General features: G+C 38.1%; 1 protein-coding gene across 50 annotated transcripts in view; it reads left to right on the forward strand.

The window, feature by feature from the left end:
• Nucleotides 1-26,052, forward strand: part of TENM3 (teneurin transmembrane protein 3) — a 1,310,258-nt gene that overhangs the window by 1,116,325 nt on the left and 167,881 nt on the right. For 48 of the 50 annotated variants that reach the window (XM_069013799.1, XM_069013797.1, XM_069013796.1 and 45 more), the window contains one exon: nucleotides 17,621-17,830. The exons of the other annotated variants lie outside the window; for them this stretch is intronic. In XM_069013799.1, the coding sequence (XP_068869900.1) occupies nucleotides 17,621-17,830 (210 nt within the window). The remainder of the gene's footprint in view (nucleotides 1-17,620; nucleotides 17,831-26,052) is intronic. 50 annotated transcript variants of the gene reach the window in all.

A 26,052-nucleotide genomic window follows, 5' to 3' on the forward strand; every position in this document is an offset into this window, starting at 1 on the left:
CTGAAAGATCTCTTTGGCAAGGTATCTTGGGAGTATCAGAAACAGGGCAAGGAACAAGTTGGATATCAGCACTCTGATTTGCTTGGATGTTGGCCAGATCCTGCTGTCAGATTTTGTATTGAGGAAAAAAAAGCCCTCCAAGGTCTGAATGGAAAAAAACTTTGAGGCCTTTCATCTTAGGTTGTACTTTCAGGCCAAATCACCTGCCAGGATTACAGAGACATATTACACCCATGTTAAATTTAGTTCATTACAGGGATCTTGAGCATTGGTCTCCTAAGGACTAACATCTATATAAAAATAATGTGAAAAAGTGTAGGAGAGAAACAAGAGTTTAACGAGGATTTTTTAAGTTTGCTTCAAACAAAATAGATATGGAAAAAGACACAAAGTACTTTATAAAAAAAGAAAAAATCAACAGAAAAGTGGAAGTTTAAGTATGGATGATGAGGCATTATGTACAAGATGGTCTGGTCTTTGGGAGATTTCTGAGGATGTGCCAGGGACAGGCACGAGCTGTAGAGTTGTGCATCCCAGCAACTCATGACAGCTGATTTAATACTAACATTGCCTTCTTTGTACATAGCATGTCCAGCATAAGACTGTATATACCCATACATACTTTTTCACACCTGCATGGAGTTTCTCTAAGACAACAATGTTGATCTTCAGATCTGGTACCCAGCTTGATATTTTCTGGCCACAAATTGTCCATTTGTACTTCCTTTCTAAGTATGTAATACCAATGACTATAGCAGTAATAATGACTCATTGTGTGTGGAAGTGCTATTGTAGTTTCTGTAGGGAATAAGACACCTCAAGATAAACAACAAAGCTTGGTCTATTTTCAGACCTCCTATGGAGAGAGCAGCTTAGAATGCACAGATAAGCTGGGAGTGACCATAAAATGATTTCAGCAGGTAACTTAAAATCCAGATAATTTATGAAGGGAATTTGTTCTGAGTGTTCTTTCAGGGACTTTAGGGAGGCACAGCTCATAGCCTGTGATAGGAAGATTTGCAGCCCAGTGGTTAATTCAGTCAGTTGTCTGCTGCCCTTCAAGGCCTGGCTGAAGTTTTTTGATGATTGGCCTCCTTTCCTCAAGCTCCCACTTCTTCAGTGCACAGCAACAGGCCAGCCTAGCTCACAGCCAGCACGCTTTCTGCTCCAGAAAGGCTTTTGGTGAGGAGGGTAATCAAGGCCAAGTTGTGTGAATTATTCTTCAGTCGTAGTCTGCTCCCAGCTGTCCTCTTTCTTGGCAGCAAGGGAGCAGGCAGGGATTGCGTTGGGCACAAACCCAGAGGTAATGCACATGCAGAACAGTCATTGTGTGTGGGTTTAGTATATCCAGCTTTTCTGGATCCACCCTACTTGGCTGGATCTTTACAGCCTTCAGACAGTGCTGTTCCTGCTGTGGTGTGGAGCTGAACCCACTGTGGTAGCTGACATGGCTTGATGGGTTTGTTGCCAAATGTACCATCATTTCACTGGTGACACTGAGAATAATTTCTGAATTTCACTGGTATAGGCACTGTCTCATTAAAATGTAGGCTGGAGGAACAACTAGCAGATTCCTCCTTTTTGCATGTTTATTTTAGGTCTTAATAGACTTAAGTATTTCAGGACTCTGTAGTAAAATAAATGCCTGAGGGAGTCTGAAATGTTCACACATAACTAGGGCTGGCAGGAGAACAAGAATTCAGTGTCATGAAAAATTTAGCAGGCTTGGCATTTGTCTTGATGAGGAACTAAACACAGTTCTTCAGAGATTTTAATGAAAAAAAAGAGGGAGAACAAGTTGCTCTGCTATTAGCTGCAGGCTCATTAGCTGGGGCACTCGCCTGGAAGGTAGGAGACCCAGACTTAATCCTCTGGCCTGAATCAAGCAAAACATTCCAGTGTCTTTTCTCTGGTTAGCTGCTGTCTCTGCGGGTTTGTCTCCCTTACATGGCCCAAAAGTTGGAGATACCATCTGAGATGCCCCTTCAGTAGTAGGTGGGAATAAAGGTAGTTCTGGGTGCCTTCTTGTGTTGAAGAGTCTGCAGTTTGTGTTGGTGAGTGGTTGTGGGACAGTCCATAAGAACTGCCCAACTGTCTCTACTTAGACTGTTGTTTTTAAAATATGTCTTGAGTTTGCTTTCATGAAAAGTAAGCAATGACATTACTAGTATTACCTGTGTCTTTATGTTACTCCATGTCCCAAAGTGCTGTAATTAATTTCTAAGTTTATTTTGGTATACTAGTGGTTTACATTAAATGGCATAATTCATTAACTAGTGCTACAATCAACACACCAACATGTTCTTGTCGTGATAATTTTTTAGTGGAATTTTAGTGGACTAAATTAATGAATATTTAACAGAAAAGGTGTCTGAAGCTTTTTAATTGTGATGTGAGGCAAAATAAAAAGAGTGTACATTAACTAAATAAAAGACTAAGGAAAGGTAAGAGGGAAGAAGGTAGAGGCAGAGATTTCCTTGGTTGTAAAAGGGAAGGCCAAGACATTGGGAAGCCTTGTCTCTAGGAGGTCACAGATGTAGGTGGCACTGCCTTGACTTCACATATCTTGCGCAGTTCTCAGGGGTTCGTTGCCTGCCGGCTTCGCAGCTTTCAGTTCATAACCTTTGCAGGGGATAGGAGGCATGCAAGATAAAAATAAAGTATTTTCCAAAGCAAACGGGAGAGAGAACATGCATTTCTGCCCTCAGACTGGGAACCTGGTAGGAGATGCCTGCAGTAAGAAGATAATTTGGTGCACTCTGTCCAGTAACTTTACATTCAACCCGCATGACAGCCCCTCCTTCAAAGGCTGGTTTTTTGTTTTGTTTTTATGGATAACATCAATGAAGACTATTTTGAGCTGGGGGTGGGAGGGGAAGAGCTGAATGCATTTTAATCCAATAGATTCCATGAAAAGAGTCTGTAACCATAAAAACGTCAAATAAAGCACTTGTGTATTATTGTTTATAATGAATTGTTTTCTGCTTTTTCTGCTAATCAGGCATTTTCATAAATGCATCTTCCTTCCAAATGGATATGTTGTTATTCCCATGGAGCAGCTGCAGTAACATATCATATTGCATGTTAGGATTTTTTCTTTCAAATGGAATGATGTATGAGTAATTTATGCCTAAAACATAGTAAAACTTATTATGCTGTCGTTCATACCACATCTTCTGAAATAAATAGATCCAAAAAGACACTTGCAGTGAAAGTTGGATTCCTGAGAGTTTATATAGGCTGATGAATGTTATGGGCTGATGCATCATTTTTATTCAGAAGAAATTTGTGTATGGTTCTTAATATCACTGCCTGCTCACCTCAGCACACATAATCTTAACATTAGTGTGACAGAGGGCTTTATATTAAACTGCATTGATTAACAGCCTCCTTTAGTCACAGGATCTGACTTTGAAGTATCCTGTTATTTGTTTTCTGCTTGTGCATGTAAAGATTCTGACCAAGAATTGACTTTGCAGGCTGTGACTGCTTCAGAAACATGTAATGAATGATAACTGCCACAGAAAACATATAATGAATGAGTATTTGGACCACTACTATATACCTCAAATACAAACAAAACACCAAAAAAGGCATCTCAGATAACTGAGCGAGAGAGCTATGACTATTCCTTTGTCTTTATCTCTTTATGTAGAAACCATGACATTTTAAGTGTAGGAGGCTAATTCAAGTTCTGTGTAGTAAAAACAACTGCATCAGAACACTGCATGTGTGTTAGGCATTAACATGCCAAAGGACAAAATTAATGAAATGTGGGTAAACCTGATTTCAATTCTGGGTTTCTTTTTTCTCCATGCTTATAAATTGCATTTTATAACATCTGATCCTTTCAGAATGAGCATCTTTTAAGTGTTCCTGCGTAATCTCTTCCTTATGTAGTGCTGCATTATCAAGCATCATATAAAATTAGTTATTTTGTGTTGATATGAATGCAGACCAAGTCAAGCCATTAGTTGGCTTGTGCAGGGGCTGCTCTCATAATTGGTTGCATTACATCTTTTTATAACAGAGGCATTGTGTGAATACAAATGCAATCTTGGCCAAGAACCTGTTAAAAAGTGTCTTTTTTCAGAGGGGAAAAAAGCTTAGTCGAGTAAGAAATTTGTTAATGTCTTTTCTTATCAGTAAGTACTTTGGTAGATGTTTTGGCAGTAGAGATTCGTGAAGGTTGATGGGAGGGAGTGGATAGTCTTGGAAAGCACATGTCATAAAGTATATGGGGAATTTTAGTTTTACAGGACAGGGCTTCCAGACCAATTCCTGTAAATGCTTCCTGTGTAGTAACTGGTTTTTATCTGGCAGCTTTTACTGGTACTGAGCAGGGCATCTTGAAAATAGACCACTTCAACATTAATAATTTTTCAGGAACTCAGAGACTTGTACAGCTTCTACTGGCAATCCAACTGTTTAGCTGACGAGCAGTTGTTTCAGAGTTTGCAAAGCACTCAGACAACAATTTCTTTTCATCCCTTTTCAAAGAGATGGATAACCTCTGCCTGCTGGCAGATATGGATGGCCCAGCTGGTGTGTCCCTTGTCCCTGGACCATGGCCCAAGGATTCTGGAAGCAGCTTGGTAAAGAGGGTTTGTTACCCTTGGCTCCAGTCAGGCATAAACAAGTATTTTCTCTATGTTGGAATTTCCCTTATATGTATTTTGGCCCAATCTTTTGGGCTTTTCTATTTTCTTTAAGATAAAACCTCTTCATAGTAACTGGTATGGTTTACTTTACTTCAGTTTTTACTATTCTGAAGTGGTCAAGTTGGCAAAGAAATAAAGATTATGGTATTACTGCTGGATTTTATAGCTAGTATTTAATGAAACTTTATTAGAACCCCCTTTTGTTCATTAGCTCCTAACTTTATGAAAAGCACTTTTGGACTGAAATTTTCTGTGTTTAGTCTGAGGCCAAAGGTATTTTTTTACCTCCATTCAGCATTTTCTGACCTACCTAAGCTAATGTGAGTGGCTTGTATATTTTTTTAAGAACTGTTAAGTCTGTATTCTTTTGAACTTGAATGGATAACCCTATTTAAAATTTATGGTTTTGAATTGTACATATTACTAGAGCACTTGTCCAGTCCTGCTAAGTGTAAGCACAGATAAAATGTTAAAAAATTAAAAGCTTTCAAATAAAGGGTTTATATAACTAGTCAAAATATATTCTATTTCAGATAGCAATAATTTCTTACAATGGAAAAATGATGAAAAATATGCAACTTTGCAGCACTCCGAAAAAATTTTCTCATCAGCTGATACATTATTGCGTGTCTAGTCAGGCAAAAATAAGGGACTTTGTGGGTTTTTTATTTAATGCTGAATTTCCAGAGACACTTAAATAAAGAGTCCAGACTTCTCTAAGTTCTCAGTACGCTATAATTTTTATTGTTCTTGGTTTTAGAAATAATTCCTCAATGAGATTAGGCTTTGTCAAAAATCTGGCCCCAAAATGCTACTTCTGGCCCATTTCAACACTGCTGCTGTAGAGGCTTTGGTAGCAAGCTGAATTCAGTGATCATGCAGTGGGTTTTCATTTAATCTTTCCAGCTTCTTGCCTGTGGTGGTCTATTTGTTTCTAAAGTAGAAACATTTTCTCCACATGGGCAAAACTGATAAGTTCTCTTCCAGCAGAGAAATAAATTACATACTAGATGTAATGAGACATCAATGTCCAGTAAATGTCCCGTTGCTTGTGCAAGTGGTACTGTGTGAGATAACAGTCCATAATTTTCTGGTAATTCTCTAATTCCTTCCCTCCCCAAAATTCCTTTGTTAAGGAGTTACATTTAATGTAGCAGGAAAAAACCCTAACAAGAAACAAAACTTGAAAGTGCTGCAGAAAGGGAAGGGCTTTTGAAAATGAAGCCACAAGGAACTAACAAAAATATCCATTTCAGTGGTGTTACCTTCAGGCCCTTCAAGACTTCACTGCTGGTTATGTAAGTTTGATGTTTCATTGGCAGGATTGCTTTCTCCTTTCTCATTGCTAAATCCACGCTTCTGTAGGCATGGCATGATTCTTTAGTGTTATGGGAAATTTTATTGGTTTGCTTGAGTTTATTGGGAGAAGGCAGGGAGCAGCAGCGTGATGTTTTAGTGCACATGGAAGGCTCTGGCAGTAGTGCTGCTCATTCTGATGGCTGCTCAACATCGTGCTGGTCCTGGCAGAGCTGTGCTGGGAGGCACATGGAGCTTGTGGGGCAGCATGTGCCGGTGTCTGGGGCAGCTTGCAATCAGAAGCTGGTGAAGATGGAAACAGTCATTGTATCCTTCCTTCTCCTCCTCTTCTTCCTCTTCTTTTGCAGTGCTGCAGCCATGGTCTTTTGAAATAGCTATGATCCAAAAAATGCAGCTCACGGGGATATAAATAACCACACTAAAAGAACTAATTGGTTAGAGCGTGGTGCTAACAACACCAAGGTCATGGGTTTGATCCCCATATGGGCCATTTACTTGAGACAGACTTGGTGATCCTTGTCAGTTCCTTCCAACTCAGAACAGTCTGTGATTCTTGTGGATTATAAGAAATAAGATTTTTTTGTAAGTAAGGTTTATAGAACACTTTTTCAGCAGTTTGTTGCTCTTTGTTCACATCTATCAAAATCTCTTTAAATTGCTATGTTTCCTTCTGAGAAAACAAGTCGTATTCTGTAGTCTGCAAGCATAAGCAACTTGATGTCATTAAGTGCTTCTCTGGATGCTTTTTTTCAAAGATGTTGTTCCCTTTATGGCAGACTGCAAGGCAGTGGCCACACTGGTAGCAAAAGTAGGCAAAACTGGTATCCCTGTCATTGCTTAGACTGCTTTTCTCATATAGAACCCAGGAGAATTAAGAAAACCAAATTTAGTTAATTAGTATTTGATTTCATTCCTCTTTAGACTGCTTCTTACAGGAGTGGGAGGAATGAGGGTGGGAAATTACCTGATTCTAAAAACCGAGTGATTTGTGAATCATTCTCAGAAGGTTTATTTCCTCTTTAAGAAGCCTCTCTCCCACTCCCTTCCAAAAAAACCTTCAAGTTCTCTTGTGCTCTTCAAGATGTATTTCCTGTCCTATTCCAAAGAAGACATTTTCTGCCAACCCTAATTTAGCCAAAAGCAACTGTGAAAATACAAAGTGCATCGACTACCACTGAGTCATGTTGGAAGAATGAGAAACCAGAGTGACATGGCTCAATCCATTTCACCTCTAATAATAAAAAGTCATGGATAGCAAGAACAAAGAAGCATTTCTTCAAAGGTTACTTTTCTAGGTGATTACTCTTTATGAATTGCCATCTGAAAGAGTATCAGCATCCAGAAAAATTACAGTCTTTTACAAAGGTCAGGATTGAGAGTGGAAACTTGGTAAACACTTCAGCGTCATTGCTGAGTGAACATAAGACAGACTGAGAGCGGTTATCCTTCCTACATTGATTGTAGTATATGCCAGCTGCTCCATTTTTGATGCTTGGTTCCATTTCTGGAAATGCAGGGGGGAAAAAAAACCTGGTGGGTTTTTTTCCTGGTTTTAGCTTGTGTCTGTGGTGTGTTTATAGTTTGGGTTTTCTGAACATGAAAATCCTGGCAGGTTTTTCTGAAGGGCTGGTTTCTTTCTTACAGCACTGTGTGATGCTTAGTTTGTTTTGCGTGTGAATTGATGAATAGGGAGCAGAGGGAATGACTGGCTGTACATTCCTGCTACCCAAGAGATCTCTCCTGCCCTTTCCCCTCCCCCATGTAGTGGTCAGTGAAGCAGCAGGCCCAGGGAGATTTGCACAGCCATGTAGGGCTCTGACTGAGGCAGCAGTGATTGGCCATGCACGGGTGCCTTTTGCATTGCACAGGTGCACAGCTGTGCATGTGTGCCTGCATGTAGAGCAGCCATGCACCTCTGCAACTTGGCTGTGCTTGAGCAGGCACCAACTGCTGTGGTAGGAAAGGCCCAGAGGACCCATGTGGGGACCCCAGGAGCTCCCCTCCATGCACAGTCAAGTGCTACGCACCCTTGAAGACCTTCTGGCTGTGATGCTCAAGCTACTGTGTGCTGGCTGCCAGGGCTTGCAAGTTGGTTGCAGGTGGTACTTGGCTGGGCCAAAACTGCAAGTGTGCAACTTGTACAGCTGGGTTGGTGGTTGGGTTGGTGTCTCCTTGTCCTGGCTGTGCTCTATGAGACTCCCATCACAAGGCAGAGGAGTCTGAATCCCAGCAGATGCTCTAAATGGAGAGGTGACATTTTCATGTGAGAACTTCTACATCTCAAGTGAAGATAGAAGTTAATCAGAATATTTTGCAATCTGGCGTTGATTTCAGCTTGCTTCTGTCCAAAACTGCACCCCCACCCCCCAAAAAAGAGGAATGTTTTTCTAAAAATACAGAGACCTATCACTTAAAATGCTTTTCTGAGTAGAATGAAGATTTTTCACTCTTCTGGAAATAGCTCTCTGTTCCCTTCCAGAATTTTGCATGCCCAGTTTTAATTAATATTGAGGGAAATAAAGGGGAAGATTCAGTTGAGTTGAGCAGAATAGCTCCTAAAAAATAAAACCTGGATGCTAGAGATGCTTGATGTTTTAGTTCAGCTTATGGACTTTCTGCCTAGGTGAGTGGACCTTTGCCCTGCACCTGGCTTTTGAAAATAAGAATTGTAAAAGAATTTTTTAAAAAAGAAGTAAGAGCTATGCACTTCGGTTAGGATGCTCTGTCAGTTAAGGCTCAGAGTCTGCAATTTCACTACAGACAAAACTCCCATTTAAAGCAAAGATGAGCACTGCCTGAACTCAGGATTGAAGAAGGAGCTATTGTGGTCATGCAGTCTGACCCCTGTAAGAACAGGGGACTCCTTTTCATTTAACAATCTGCTTAACAGCATCTGTTAACTTTTTGAAACAACCAAAATGCTTCAAAACATAAAGTGTTTGCTTCAGAAATGTGTGTCAGTCCTAAGGCATAACCATTTTTCTTAAGAAATCTTTCTCTTTTTTAGAAGATAATTACCAGTTTTATATTACAGGCTCTGGTTATTATACTACACTTACAAGAGGGAAAAAAACCCAAATTACAATATTTCAGGCCAGTATTTCTCTTGCTTTCTAATGGATTACTTTTGTTTTTCAAAGCAATGTCCTTTGATTATAGTCTTGCAAAGTTTTAACTTTCACAGTCTGCAGAAGTAGTTGCAACCTCCTGAGTTAGAATACATGTCAACATAATACATGTTTTGTTTAGAAGTACTAACTTTTTGAGAAAATCTAGGAAAAGCAGATGTCATTTGTGTTTAAAGTTTGCATCTGACATGAAGGCACAGTTCATCAGGACTCAGAAGGATTTGAAACATCAAAAGTACACCTCCCAATTTATGGATAAAAGGGTCATTATCCATTATATTTACAAAAAGCAAAACACAGACAAATGGAGAATCCACAGTAGATCACAAGCATAATTTCTATGCATTTAAAAGCATTTATTTTTAAAAGAGTTCTTGGCATGTAGTTTCTTTTCACTGCAGTGTTTTTCACTACAGATGAATTTATACAGTCTTATTTATATATATGTATATATTTGGAAGACTGTCTATATACATGTATTTCCTTGGGGAAATCTTCACAGTTGCTACAGTGGTCGACTGTGGTATAAGTAGATAAAGAGAACTGTGTTGGCTATAAATAATTGTTCTTTGTGTGCTATGCAACAGCACTTTTTGGTACTTCCATTTGCATGTAGAGTATTAATTAAGAGATAACTGTCACTGCAGGTTGGCTGCAGAAGGCTGCAGGATCCAGCAGAGAGATAAATGCCAATGCCAAGTCATACAGGTTGGAGAGCATACTGGAAGTCCATAATGAAAAATTAGTTTAAAATTAAAACTCACTTATTACTAACTTATTGTGTTATATGCAGAGATGAAGAGGTCCAAAATGCAGTCATTAAGGGTTGTACATACCAGGTGGGAGGGGTTGGGGTTTTTTAGGGGCTTTTTTGGGTCAATCTACATGTGATACACTGGAAATTGAAATTTTGGGATGTGATCAGTAAACTTGTTAGGAGGGTATAGGTGCCCTTTTTAACAAGAGTGTGTACAGCTTTCAGCGCACTGGGAAGTCCTAGAACAGATTGCAAAAAGTCATCTCATCTTGATTCAGAAGGCTTCTAAGTGTCCTTCATGTTTGAAAGTGTTCTGGTTTCTAATTAATTTAGCCAGAAGACATGTTATTTCTGACCTTCAAAAATCACTGCCTGTCTCATCCAAGTTTTAAAAGACCCTTAAACTGTTTTATTTCAAAAAACCCAAACAAAAATGAAAACAAAAACCCAGCAACCTGCCTTGTTGTGACCAGCAAAGTACAAAGTAGAGATATATAGCTATTCTTAGTCATCCATTATGTGTATAACATGTTTTTCCACAGTATGGGGTATGGGTTTGGGTTTATATGACTTAATAGTGCCATTTAATATAACATTGAATCTTCATTTCTGTGAACTCACCAGCAAAAATCTCATTAATTTCATTAAAGAGGTATCTCTTTGCAATTTGTAATATAATACCATCTTCTTACTGACACTGAAGTCAGTAAGAATCTCTTTACCACTTCAAAATAAGACTCTCCTTCTGTGTGTTTGAGATGCAGATAGAGGAATTTTTTGCTTCAGTCTCAGTGACAAGGGCTGCCAACACTGTGAAAAGAAAAACACACTATTCTGCCATAGCTAAACAGCCTAAACAGAGCTGTCTACTGTTGTATTGCTTTAAGCAGCCATCAGAAGTTGTATGTAAGTTAGATATAGGATTTATGCAACCTGATTGAGATGAAAATAATGGCCCTTCAAATTTTTATAGTGAAATTACTTTTTCAAAGTACGTAACTTGCAAATACAATTTACAATGGAAGTAAATTGATAATGCTAGGATTTTAGGGACAATCTAGATATATGAACAAGATTTCTGCATTAAAGAAATTCATTTAAACATTGAAAACGACACATTTTTAAGGTTGTGTTTCAGCTGAGGGAAGTTTTCATTGCTTCATGAATTATAGTCAGAAAAATCTGATTTATAATCAGAATAGAAAATAAACAAGGTTTTTTCTTCTCAGAGTCATTGCCAGAAAAATCTTTCTGCTTTAAGAGTTTGAATCTGGTGGGAAGATTTTATAAGTGCATGTGTTTTAGGACTCCTCAGAAACTCTGGGTCATCTATTTCAGCCTGCCCACCCTGAAAGAGCAGGAGATCATCACTACTGCTTCTCTCTCATCCCACTTTTCTCCTAAATACCATGTTCCAGTGATGCCTTTTCCTGGTCTTAAAATCAAGAATCAAACATGGTTAGAAGGGAAAAAGGCGTTTTACCTCTGTATTTATTTTAAGGATCCTTAGGTGCACATGGCCAGGTCAAATGCACCGAAACGTGCAGCGCAATGCCCACCCCCAAAAGATCTGGTATATCATTATAGGTCTTACTAATTAGCATATCTATCAAAGATTCCCCAATGAGAGGCTTGAGTTAGCCCCTCCCCCTGAGGAACCTTCCCCCTGGATGGTTCTATCTTAGTTTACAAAATGTGTGCTGGAGAGAACCTTGGTGTCTGGGGCTTTCTGATCCCTAACTACGAGGCTTCTAAGATGTTTAGTCTCCCAGCTTAACAGAATAAGTCTAAGAATGTGGGCTAAAAAACACTAATACAAAAAGCTGTAAAAAGGTATATAAAAGGAGTATAAAAGAAAAGGCAAAAAATCATCATGGCATCACCAAAAGTGTCTAATACTGTTTTCTCTAAAATACATCTAGTGGAGATGCAGTTGATCCAGGCACCCGTTGTTGTTGAAGCAAAGTGCTTCTCCAGCATGTGATAACCTATAAAGGATGAAAGCTGAGCAGTTGTTGGGTTTATTCTTCGTAATACCATGTAAATAAGCTTAGATGCTGCAAATTGCTATGTTTGTTTGTTTGTTTGTTTTGGGGGTTTTTTGGGTTTTTTTAGGGGAAGGCAACTTGTACATAACTGTAAACTGTGAGTTGTGTCCAGGTAGACGTGCCTGAGGCTCTGGGGTTGAAGGCACAGCTCTGCCCTGCTCTGCCCTCAGTCCTTCCCACAATTTGCAGCAGCCCCACTCTGCTTCCCTGCTCTCGTACCAGTGGTGTAAGCCATCATCAATTGACAGAGGCACAGCCTTAGACTTACTTAAGCCTTAGTATACTGAAATACAGAAATTCTTATGCATTACTACCAGTCCATTGTTGCAGTCTTCCCCACTGTTTATTTGCTATCTTTTTATGGGTTGCACTTACCATACTTGTCCCTTTGAGCTTTTCCATATGTAACATCAGTTCTGCTTCCAGCTTTTAATTTGTGCTATCTTTTAGATGAGTGCTGATCATGGTGGAGAACACTGCATTTTTTGTTAACATAATTACCTTGTACATATCTATTTAATGTGTCCATTATTAGCTCAGGTGTATTTCTTTCTTTAATGTTCTCCTTACAAACAATTTTCTTTGTGTTTTGCTTTCTTTGGGGACTCATATCCTTAGCAAATGTATTCACCTCTTCACTTATTGCGATATTGAATCTGTTCTTACTGGAGTTTGCCTATATTTTGCATTTTCATGTAAGATAATTTTTTTTGAAGTACATAAAGATCATTTGGAGTCATATCTTTTCAGTTATGAAAATAACAACAAATTAAAGTGTGTTTTTCCTCATAATTGACCTAAAACATGAGATTTAAATACTCTTTAAGTCCAGCATATCTGCCTGTGAAAAATAGCTTCTTGTTGAATCAAGTGCACATATAAAAACAAGGACTTTTGCTTTTTTAAAATACGGGCAAGAAAGTCAAAGCAGAGCAACAGAATGTTTTGCTAGGTGGATATCAAAAGAAGCAGAATGGGGAGAAAATCAAAGGTTGTATTTTTGTGGGTTTTCTTAGTATGAAATATTCTTAGGGCTGTATGGAAAAAGTTTTGTAATCAATCTAATTGCCTTTTGTCATACTTAATGATTTTTATGATTTATAAATGTGTTCATTAAGACTTCAATAAGAGATATTGCAAAATATTTTTAAATTCCTTTCATTCTATGTAAAAAAAGAATTGGAAAGGAATGTGCACATCATTTACGATTCCTCTAGAAAGTGTAAGTATTTTTTTTTTTCTTAATGTGTAGCTTATTCTATAAATGGCAGTATAGATAGCTCTCTCTCTTTTCACTTAGAATCAAAGGGGAGCTCACTGCAAAAATCTGCCACTGCTGGATGAAGTTGTACAGAAATACGTGTCCCAGCTGGTTGGCCTAGGGTTCTTCTGAAAAATTGGCTCATAATGTAGCTGGCTCCATTTTCTCTGCAGACCATGTAACTTTGTGATGAGAAAGCAACAAAAGGAGGGCAGAGAAGAATAGCCATCCTTTATTGGATGAAGGGGGAAAATACAGTGACGAAGGATGAGGAAGACTCTGAGGTAACTTAATGCCTTCTTTGCCTCAGTCTTTAATAGTAAGACCACTTGTCCTCAAGGTCCCCAGCCCCCTGAGCAGGAAGAGAGGGATAGGGAGCAGAACGAAGCCCCTGTAATCCAAGAAGAAATAGTCAGTGACCTGCTGTGCAGCTTGAACACCCACAAGTCTTTGAGGATCAACCCAAGGGTACTGAGGGAGCTGGCAAAAGAGCTCACCAAGTCACTTTAAATCATTTACCAGCAGCCATGGTTAAGCATGGATGTCCCAGGGAACTGGAAGTTGGCAAGTGTGATGCTCATCTACAGGAAGGGCCAGAAGGAGGATCCAGGGAACTGCAGACCTGTCAGCCTGACCTCAGTGCTGGGGAAGGTCATGGAGCAGATCATCATGCAACATGCATGGGACAAACACAGGATGAGGCCCAGCCAGCATGGGTTTACAAAAGGCAGGTTCTGCTTGACCAACCTGGTCTCCTTCTATGACAAAGTAACTCACTTAGTGGATGAAGGAAAGGCAGTGAATGTTGTCTACCAAGACTTTAGTAAAGTTTTTGATACCTTCTCATACAACATTCTCCTGGACAAACTGGCTTCCCATGGTGTGGACAGTTGTATTCTTTGTTGGTATAAAACCTGTCTGGATGGCCAGGACCAGAGAGTGGTGGTGAATGGAATTGTGTCCAGCTGGTGGCTGGTCAGTAGTTGAGTTTCCCAGGTCTCAGTACTGGGGCTAGTCCTGTTTGAATTTTTTATCAAATGATGTGGAGGAGATTGAGTGTGCCCTCAATCAGCTCACAGACAACACCAAGTTGGGGAGGAATGTTGGTCTGCTGGGGGGGAAAAGGTTCCACAGAGGCATCTGCACAGGCTGGATCAATGGTCTGAGGCAAATTGTCTGAGTCTTAACAAGGCCAAGTACTGGGTCCTGTACTTGGGTCACAATTCCATGCAATGCTACAGGCTGGGAGAAGAGTGGGTGGAAAGCTGTCTGGCAGAAAAGGACCTGGAGGTGCTGGTCAACAGCTGGCTGAACATGAGCTAGCAGTGTGTCAGGAAGGTCTAGCTTGAATATTAGGAAAAATTTCTTCGCTGAGAGGATGATCAAAACTTGGAACGGGCTGCCCAGGGAAGTGGTTGAGTCTATGTTCCTGGAGGTGTTTAACAGATATGTGGATGTGGCACTTAGGGACATGGTTTAGTGGTGGACTTGGCAATGCTGAGTTAAAGGTTGGACTCAATGATCTTAAAGTTCTTTTCCAACATAAATGATTCTATGATTATAAGACCTGCCTGCCAGAATTAGGTTTATTTATAAAAAGTTGCATAATTTCTTGGTGGTGTTACAGCCCTAATCAACTGATTTTTGCAGTAGCAGAGATCTATCCCTGCTGAGTGTAGTAGCAGGAGCTTTGCTAATATCCTCGCACTTCCACCCCACACCTGACACATGGTGTTTTCTGAGCTGAGAAATTCAGTAGGCCAGGGCACCCAAGTGATGCATGTTCCGGATGGCTGCTCATCAGTGCAGTGCAGTGTCAACTAGCCATGTAGCACTGAGACAATTAATAGATTTGAATAAATGAGGGAATTTACAAAACAATTAAGGAACCTTGGCCATGACACACTTTCAGGCAACATGGTATTTTGTGTGATTATGATTTGTGCAATCAAGGCTCTGTTATGCCTGAAAGTTAACGAGTGTAAATTGAGAAGAAGCATATTGAGAAATGTTGTGTATAAAGTCTAAAGATACTACTAAGATGCTGATTTGCTTCAGACGGTACATATGCATATGTGTATATATATATATGCTTATACATCTGGAACACATTACTGTAGCTCTCCTCTCTAGTAAGAGAGGTCCAAAGCAAGTAAAAGAGATTTGTTCCAAGATTAAAAAATATATTACAAAAACCCCTACTTTTTTTTTTTATTGGAACTATTAAAAAATGAAATATAATGACTAGCTAAATAAATTTGAGTATATAATAAATAATCTATTTAATATTCCATCAAGAAATAACCACAAATTCAGGTTACTGAAGCAAGCAATGTGAAAAATCAAGGTGTAGCAAGAAAATTTCTTGGCATTTTATCTTGAACTAGAAAATGTGCCCACTCCCTACTTCTAAATTCACAAGTTGAGCCCTGTAAAATGTCGGTCTCCCATCCTTGTTATTTCCCTGACTATAAACCTTGGGTTTTACACAGAAGTTACTTGACTAATAGTAAGTGCTCACTTTCCTTCCAGGACCAAGCCTGCATCTTAAATTATAATAATATGTGTTGTGCTTTTCACTTCAAGAAGAGGTAAATGATACGTGGAAGTATTAAGTAAATAGGTTGTGGCGAGGCTGTCATAGGTTTCTTCCCAGGGAAGCCAATTGGTTAGGCTTAGCAACATGTTTTAGAGATATTTAAAATACCATTATGGGATAAACTGAATATGAAAGAAAAATAATAATAATTAGCATGAGTCTAGCAGTGTACATGGGAGGGATGGTAATTCAAGCTACTGGTGCCAGTATGATTTATTGTGTTAAACTTAACATTGAGAAGTGCAGCACTTCTCCAACATAACTATACAACTAAGTGCCATAAAACCAAATCATTACATTAACGCTGTCTGCATCATTAATTGTTGTCTTCCCTGATGGGGGAGACATTCAAATTTTTGCCAGGAGAAAAAAGGAGGCGAATGGGACTTCATGCTTCTCAGTCTCCAGATAGGTGTTTATTAATTCTTATCTAAGGAGTACAAGCCACTGGCATGGCCTAGACATAGCAGAGAATGCAGCAAAAAGACAACTTACCAAGATCTCACAGCCTTCTAAAAGGTAAATTACCCAATGAAAGCTTAAAATGCAAGATATTTTCACTTTTTTTCCAATGTCCAACAAGTTCCTAAATCACGTAGACAGGAACTGTGGAATTTTTTATCCAATCGTCCCAAACCAGTATTGCTGCAAAATATGGAGTTAGTGAAGAAGGAGAAAGAAGCTTTTAACTGCAACTTATCCTCCATTTTGACGTTTTTTACTTCTATCTATTTACTATGTAAATAGACCTAAAAACTTTAAATTTTTCAACCTGTGATAATCTCACATAGTATTCTATCACCTAATTCACACCGTTGCAGATTCAAATTCTTCCCAGAGGCTAGGCAAATTTTTCCATGGACAAAGGTCAAAAACAGTACTGTCCAGGGGGGAAAACCTTTCAAAACAGGCAGAGAAATATTCTCTGCATTCTGGGTTCCCACATTACATGATGAAAAAAAGCCCCTTTTCCTCTAAGTTAAATTTAGATTTATAGTTATGAATGATAACCATGCAGGTTAATCTAATTTTGGTTTTAACATAAATTATGTAATAAAGCTTCTTCATAATTCTGGTACATTCCCCACCTACAGGCCACATAACACTTTATTCAAAACTAGTCCAACAGTCTTACTCTGAGTAAGATCTGTGCTCACTAAAGACTATGAAGAACCCATAAATTCACAGGGTGGATTAGGTAACTCTTTCTCTGCTGCATTCTGGCCTAATTATTGTTTCATTGAAAGACTAAATGCATTGTTATGATCTATTGTAAGGCTTTATTTAAATCTGTCTTCCTCCATGATGACTTTAAGATACTTTCAAGATGCAGAAATGGGATGTAGTCATTGTGTATGCATGTTTTGAAACAACTTGTGCAGATGGACACAAGTTTGACAGGTGAAACATTTTGATAGGTTTTAAATAGCATATGTGTCTGAGAAACACTGCTGAAAACTAAAAGTTCTGTCAGAGTAACTCCTGTGGTAGAAATTTACAGCGGTGAGTTTCCCTGTATGTGTGAGCTTGGAAAACTGGTCCTGTTTGTCTCTGTGCCTGCATATCTGTATTAGTTTCTTTCATTAGTAGATTTTAGACAGGAGTGTCCCACTGAAAGAAGCAATCTTGAAAGAAGCACTGTTCATTGATATATCAAGTCATGACATTGTGTTATGGATTCTAAAGCACTTAAATTAGTTTATTTCAGGCAATTGTCATATTTTCTTTGTCCATCTTCTTTTCTTGTTTGAAGTAGATTATTTGCCTTTTGGTGGTACAAGAAATAAATTATTTGTTTTTCATATGATATCTTGACCCATATTTTAAATTCTTTTTATTTTTTTTATAGGTCCTCCCATGCCATCCTCCTCATCTAGTCCATCAGTTACTGAACATTTACACTCCCCTCCTCCATCACCCAATCTCCATGACAACCAGAGGTGGTTATTAAGTAATAATGCCAGCCAGCCAGTTCAGGACTCTGATACAGATGAGGACTATACTGCCGGCTCATTTCTAGTACAAACCGGTGCTAATCCAGTATCTGTCCCAGGTCATGGTAAGAAGAGGACACTTTGTCCATAGTTTAAATAACCTTTTATTTTCCATCCTCTTAAGAAATTGTCTAATAAAACTTAAATATATCAAAATGACTCTGTATTTTAAACTGGTTTTCCCTTAAATGCTGTAAATTGGTTTGGAGGGGTTTTTTTACTGTAAGATAAGCAAGAGTAGAAAATAACTGCTAATATATAAAAGCTCATTGAAGTAATTCAACAGGCAATGCTTATGTGAAGCAATAGCTATTAATGGTTTATTATGAAATGTTATTTTTAGCAAGTGACTAACCTTTAGTTGTACTTTTTAAAGGGTAGGCTGAAGTTGGTTAAACTGTCATGATATTTAGCTTCAGAATAATGTAAAAGTTGTCTTTTACAACCTCATCAAGTTCAGCAGGTTCCAGCCGTTCCTTTCATTTCCTGAGGGAAGGAGAGCAGGATTTTTGTTACTGGATAGGGCACTTGAGACTGAGGAAAAAGCTCTAAAGGAGGAGAGCTGTGTGATGACAGGAGACAGTGGTTGGCTTCTGAGATGTATGTTTCCATGTTTCTCTTCCTTCCAGCCAGTATCAGTAAGCAAAAGGAGTGACATACTTGAAACACCAGTGTCTGCTTAAACATCCTGCCCAAAGAAACCCCTTTTTTTGCCTTTTTTCTTTTTGGTTTTTTTTTTTGAGATGAGAAAATATATTAGCCATTGGTTTACATTTTTGTTGCATGAGATGACTGAACATATGTTCTTGGTGTAGGCAGACTGGAAGAATAATTTTTTTAATTCACAGCCCTTCTCAGGTAGATCAGCAAATCTTGAAACAAGCCACTTCACATTCTAAGAACCATTTCTCTCTTTTGATTGTTAAAATTTCACCTACAGATGAACCACTAGAGGGAGTTTGGAGAAGTATTTTTCTTCAGATTGCACATCAGCTGGTTGGACAGAATTATTTTGCCAAGCAAAACACTAACTTTGAGCTTCTCTTCCTAACTTTGAGTGGAATTTTGGTTTTGTGTCTAAAAGGCCAGTCTGCTAAGAGCAGTCATGTATGTGAATTTGACACATTTGGATTAAGATCTTTAAAATTAATAATGGTAACTTTATTACTGCATGTTAAACTTGCTCAATATTTAATCTGTAAGGAACTCAAAAAAGTGGTCATGCATTGTCATAATCAGGGCATGTTACCTTTCTTTTATGTCTAGGAATATGAAATCTGCTAGAAAATATATGCATTATCCAAAAGGTAGCCTGATTTAGTTCAATAAATCCATATATTTAGATTACTATGTCCTCCAACCCTTCATCTAGAAATGAAAAATGCAAAGCAAGACAAAACTGCTAAAAATTTTGAATAGTTGGGATGATCTGCTTGCATCTCTTAGCCTTTTAGGAAGTGAGGAGGTCTTCATCGTTCCTCTAGGCTTTAGTATTTTTGCTGCGACTGAAATTTTGAACAGTTGCTTTGCAGTGAGTTTACCAACCTTCAGGAATGTTCATTAATCTGTTTCGTCTCAGACTAGCTAAATTAATTTCTCTGAACCCATGTCAAGTCTTGGTCTTTTAGCAGAACAATGTAAGAGGTGCTTTGATTGCAAGTAGGACAGGACTTAGCACCATGGTATATGTTGAGACGGTTGTTCTTTGTAAGACTTTTGCTAAGCAGGAGGAAACCCCAGCATATTCTGCAAGTATGTGTTCATTTTCCTTTTCCTTCTCTCTGCCCACTGTTCTCCCCTGTCTCCTTTATCTGCAGATGTCTGATATTCACCCTTCAGTGTATATATGTAGTAGAAGTGTTTGCCGTTCCTGCTGTCAAATGATCTTTCTCTCCACAAGATTAGACTTGTTTTTAGAAATGCTTCAACTTGCTAACCATGTATACTGTATATATAGTGATCCCCATAATTTAAGTCAGGCTTGTTGGTTTTCTGCTGGATAAGGAGAAGATCAGAGGTGTTCGGGTAGTGGACTTCCATTTCCACAATCGGCTGCAGGATCAGTGTTTATGTTACTGGAGGAAAGATTTCTTTCACTCAACACATACGTGAATATTGCTTGGATTATCTGTCTGATTTGCTTATGGTTGGCTTCTCATATCATATGCTGATGGCTTGTTGATGGGGAAAAAGTATGTTCTTTGTAAAACAGAGGAAAGCAGAATTTCATAAGTTAGCTACAACTTTCTTCTACTTGATGATATACACTGCTGTGTAGCATTGCATTCTAGTATGTGGATCTCTCCAAATCTACCCTATCAAGTAAATATCATTTAATTGGGGCCTTTAGTATGCTATTATTTGATTATTGCATTTTCTTTAGCTAAAATGGTAGTAATGCAGTATGTGTAGCCCTTTAAAAGAGAGAAGGGGTTTTTTTCACCAGTTTTTTTTTTTTCTCTTGCATCTTCACATAAACTTTCAGTGCTATCTAATCTTAATGGGTTCAAAGTAAGTCTAGTGCCATATTCCAGATGACTTTGTCCAGTGTTTATGTTGGCGGAGGGTGACGGATCACTGTTGAAGCATTTAGGGATAAAAAAGGTGCTAACTGAAAACAATTGTATTATTGAACTGCTTTCAGTTATATTGACTTTATTTGAATAGCAAGTTGAATTAACATCTCCTTAGTCTATTCAAATATCTGATTGTTTTCCTTTAGAATGAGTTCATTTGATCAATGTAGTTTATTTGATCAGCTCACTCAAAATTTAAAGGTTCTGAATATGTGTGTAGAATTATATTTATCTAAGATGTTGGGTTTGATTAGCTTGTTTTGTTAACCAATGGGAATTAGCTTCCTTTTCTGGAATTACCTAAAAGAGAAAAGGGAACCAGTGAAATGAGTTATCAAATGCTTACCACATGAGAAGCTAAGGTCTTCATGGAGGTATTACTAGTAGATTTAAAAATTCAGATCAAGTGAGGACTATTGTGAACAGTTTAATAGGAATCATTTAATTTATCTGAAGAGCAGTGTGTTACTAAGTCATGAAATTCAGGAGGAGATAAATTTTAGGACCATCAGTCATAACTCTTCTTTTACATAGCATCTCTGATTAATTATACTTCTTCAGAGTACAGCTCAGTATATGGACTGTTCCAGCAGACAGCCTATTTACCTACTGATATTAAAACAATTTATTTGCTATGGTTTTTGTTTTTTGAAAGAGCAGCAAAATGGTTTCTAAGAAATGGGGACATCTGAATACATATGCAGGAATTAAACGCTTAAGTGAGAGGGAGAGTAGTGGGAAGTAGGAGCTGAGAGGAAAGGATTCTTGAATGTGATTGAGGTGGAGGGTTTCCTTATGTCATTAAGTCTGCTTATAAACAATAGAAGTAATATAGTATCTGTATTTAAGCATCTTAATAAGTTTCTTAATCCTCTTCCATGAAAAGTTATAGATTAATCAGAATTTAGAGGGGAATTTATCAAAATTAGTAGTAGATTTTCTTTTAACACAGAATTTAATATAATGAGAAATACAGCGCTAAATTATTAGTTTAAGCAGAGAGTATGAAGACAAGATATAGTTAATATTTAATGCTTACTACTGACAATGAAATTGAAGTGTCTGAGTTAGAAACTCAGGTTTGAGGATTTTTGACACCTAAATTGGAAATATTCTGGGACAACCATAAAATGAAAAATAGAGAAGGATGTATTTCACAGCAGCATTCATATAGTGCATTTGAACATCAAGGTTCTCATGTTTCTTAATAACAGTTTGTGATGATAGTTTATCTAATGGGAAGATCTGAAAAAAATTCAATATAATATAAACTGGTTTTCAGTTGTCCTTGATCAAGGATCTGCCAGGTAATGCACAATAAACAAGATTTTGCTCCAGCCACTTGGGAATTGCAGATTGATGGGCTTTTCAGTTCAAAATGGCTAAGCCTTCCTACAAATTTGGAAATCTAGAGCACAACTCTGAATTTAAACTTGTGAAAGAGAAAAAATAATGTAATAAAGCTGGTTGAATGAAAACATATTCGAACTCTCTGCATTAGGAGGTCTCATTGTAGGACATGTCACTCTACAGACACCAAATGTGCTGTGGCATAATTCTCCTATAAATTAAAGACTTTAGTTCATGATGACTCATTAGAATTTGATGGGAGAGCTTATACAAATGTATCTGCCATACAGAAAGTATTGTTTTTATTATCCCACAATGTCAAGCTGAGGTCAGAACCTTCTGCTTTTGTACAAGTACCTGAGAGAATAGGTACCCAGTGCTCAAGCCTGGCACCAGTAAAGACTGTATATAACACACGTACAGAGCATAGGTGTGAATTTTATTAGGTGTTTGTTAGGGTTTTTTTACTCTTCAGATTTTCCCTCCATCTCTCATGTTTTATTTTTCTGCTCAGATACCACAATTCTTGTATAACCAGCATAACTAAACAATCTGCCTTACTTCCGCCTTTTTCTTTCCACCAAAATCAAAATGAAATGGAAATGTGATTAGAAATGCACACAGGGATTTGTGTTATAAGTTAGTGGAAGATGCAAGTGACTTTTAAGGCATCTTTTCTTCCCTTGCAGTTCCTGTGAGGGTGGGAAGAGGAAACTGGGATTTCCCCCTTCATACCCAACTGGCTTGTGAGAAGGTTGGAAATAACCTATGAATATTGAAAAGGCCCATGGCAAATTAAGTCTTAGCCGATGTGGAAGTACCTTGTGTGGCTTTCTGGTAGTCCTGCTTTAGTGTCTACTAAACACTTCCCAGTCCTTATTCCATCTCTGCTTTGCCACAGTTATTCCACAAATGAAACTGCATGTGCTGGTGAACTAGAACTTGGCAGCCAGGCTGTCACCCTCCATGTAATTTCACAGGAGGAGTTCTTTTGATTTCGTAGAATATCTTTAGTTGGAAGGGACCCACAAGGATCATCGAGTGCAACTCTTGAGTGAATGGCCCACACAGGGATTGAACCCACAACGTTGGCATTATTAGCACCATGCTCTAACAAACTGCATTTTAGTAGTTTGGATTATTGGGGAGCAAAAGGAGCGGAAGGGGGCATGGGAGTGTTCTAGGACACAAGGAAACAAACATGAGGTCATGAGATTGCTTAAAAGCTGTTTGGTCTGTTTTCAGTGAAATTTACTTCTTTTTCTTTTCATCATTCTCAGAACTGGCAGTCATCTGGAATCTCTGAGGGTATCCACATGCCTTATTTTCATTGTTCTCTTACACATTGTTTAATGAGATTTTTATCTCAAATCTCATAATTAATGATAAATTAAGTTTTGTCATTGTTGTATCAGTACACACAACTTGTCCTGAGGTCTGGCACTGGCCCTCAGACATGTTACTTGAAAAATTAACTCAGACCTGTTTGTTTTGAAATAGTCTGTGATAATAAATTAGGACTAATAGTTCAAACTAGGAGGAGTTGTATTGAAGAGCATCGTGGGGATATGCTGTAATCTTGGTTTTATTTAACATCCTCATTAGTTATATGGATGAAGGAGTAAAAATGGCACTAAAAATTTCCCAATGATACTAAATAGCAAGTGTTCTGAGTGCCAAATAGAGACAAAATGTTAATAGAAGAGGGCAAGGAAAGACCATTAATTGTATAGCCAGAAACTAATAAAATGAAATTAGAACTGAAAAACATAAGCTGGTCTGAAATGTGGAGTATTCAGGAAAAATCTAAGGAGGAATGGTGATAGAGGGTTTTAATTAGGCATAAATCTGCAACATGGTCTGACTCACGAGTTACAGTTTGAGCTGGGTATGCAAATATCTCAGCAAAGAGGAATTCGTAGACATACCATCAATGGAATATAAATTTGGAATTCGGGCTTCTTGCTTTTTTAAAGTTCCTGTCAAATTCTCTTATTGCTCTTTATTTTACTATTCAGATATATTTGTATGAAAACAATTTTGAGGTTAGAGGTATTACTATATGGGGATAGGTAAGAGATGAAACTTTGACTCAATATGTGGGTTAAGCAATAATTAATTGCTGGCAAAGGGAAGCTAATAACCAAAGATAGAATGGAACATGTTGCATGCAGTGTAGAGATACAATTAAAAGTAATAGGATGAAAATAAGGAAAGGGAAGATTAGGCACATTATCAGGAAAAACTGTTTAACAGTGAACTACATTAAGATATCTAAGTCTGTCCCAAGAAAGTGACAGAAGCTCTGTCACTTTGTAACATGAAATTAAAATAAATAGAAATGTAAGTCTTACTGGTGAGAACAAACCTACATTCAATTAGGAGAAGGTGGACTGAGATAACCTCCTGGAGTTTTTCTAGTAATACTTGTGTGCATTTCGAATCAGGGATACGTGAGTATGTAGTTTATGACAGAGATTTTTGTACTAAGCTATGGCTAAGTGTGTTATGCTGGCAGCCTGCATGTTGAAATGCATTGCCTGTTTAAATGTAACAGAAAATGACTTGTCCTGTAGCCCAGACTTCACGCTGAAATTGTCCAGACCTTCCACAATACATCATTTGCAAAACAGCCGCTTTCCCTTCCCACGTGCTGGACCATTTTATATCCTGCAAAATTACAATATAAGATTCCCAGCTCTCAGTGAAAACTGCCAATGTCTTCTGGGCATGTACATACTCATGTAAATATTTTGTAAGCAAAAATGTTGGATACCCACAAATTCACAAAGCCCATGATGCTGAATAGAGGTATTTGACAAGCTTTCTGTAAATACAGAATAAGTTCGTGTTATAAAAATACATGCTGACTTTTTTTCTCAGGCCAGAGACAGTTCTGTTTCAGCCAGTGTGTAGCAGTGCTTGCAGCCTTCCTCAGTAGCTACAGAAGCACGTAAATCTCTTATGGTCCAAAGTCAGACATTGCAGGAAGGCAAATATCTTTCAGGTACTACAGATCAACAGATTTATCTGTTCCTCTTCCTTGGGGCAAATGTAGTTGCTTTAAAAACTTGAAAAATGTGTCTTGAATGCTAGCCAGTTTATTTTTTATCTCTTTTTGATATTTGATTTCAATTTCATGAATCCGTCTTTTTACCCTCTTTCATTGGTTTTTAAGCCAAACTTCTGTCAACATTGTTCTCTTAATGTACAAAAATGTACATTTGTTCAGTTTAATTAAGCATTCAGTCTGTTTGCCAAGAGCAAATTACAGTTCCCCAATCTCACCCTCACCCCTCCAAAATCAAATTTTGCTAAGTGGTGGGCAATTACTTCTCATATCTGATTGTTGTAAGTCATGTTTTGCTCCTAAGGGATTTTTGTAGTTTTCAATCTCTGTTACTTAATAGAAGAGCCAAGACCCAATTATTTCTCCTCAGACTGTGGCCTTTGTAGCCTTCAAAGAACAGTCTCCCCCACACCTCCTGTATCATTAGCTGCAAAATATCTTTCCAGAGATGATTTTGGCCTTTTCACAAATCAAAGGATTCAGAGTGACAAATTATCCATCTTATACTCGAATGCATGCCAGATGGGACAACCTGCCAACTGTGTATCATAGTGTGGGTATGATCTGATGTAGAGACATTTTCTCCACTCCTCCTTCCCCATCAAAAATCATTTCAAAAAAATCATGCAGTTTAAGAAAATCTGTGAAGATAAATTCATTCTGAAATATAGTGAAACATAAAAGTAGAATATCATTTTATTGAAGGAAGAATGCTGTACCCAAATGTCAGCTCACTTGAAGTGAACTAATGTGTACTTGGCATGATAGATGAACCTAAGAGTCAAAAATGCAACCCTCCCTCTTGCCAGTGCTTGCACACACATAGTTTCCTTTGACTGCTTGATTACAGAACAGACATTCCTAATTGCAAGATAAGGAGTTTGAATTTAAATTGTCACAGTTTAATGGAAGAATCCTGAACTAGCAGTCAGGAACAAGGATGTACTGCTCTTGTGCAGAGAGTAGGCCGCAGGAAATTTATGGTAGAAATTAATCTGTAATACAGAAGGTAAGAGGAGAAGGAAACAGTCACATAGAGAGTTTATTTTCATCATAAATTACAAAGCTGAGGACTTTGCCCAGGTACTGCTTATGCTGACTTCCAGAGGAGCAAATGTTATGCGAGCGCTAAGCAAATAACTTGTATGAGATCAGGAGCAGATGCAAGTGTGTCACATCATCACATCAAGCTCTTTTATTTTGATTTTTCATTCTTTTATTTTGGGGAAAGTTCTAATATTTTTAACTCAGTACTGCAATGCAAAATCTTTTTTTGAAAAGCCTTTTTTTA

The sequence above is a fragment of the Aphelocoma coerulescens genome, chromosome 4, assembly GCF_041296385.1.
Source record: "Aphelocoma coerulescens isolate FSJ_1873_10779 chromosome 4, UR_Acoe_1.0, whole genome shotgun sequence".
In the NCBI taxonomy this organism is placed as follows: Eukaryota; Metazoa; Chordata; class Aves; order Passeriformes; family Corvidae; genus Aphelocoma; species Aphelocoma coerulescens.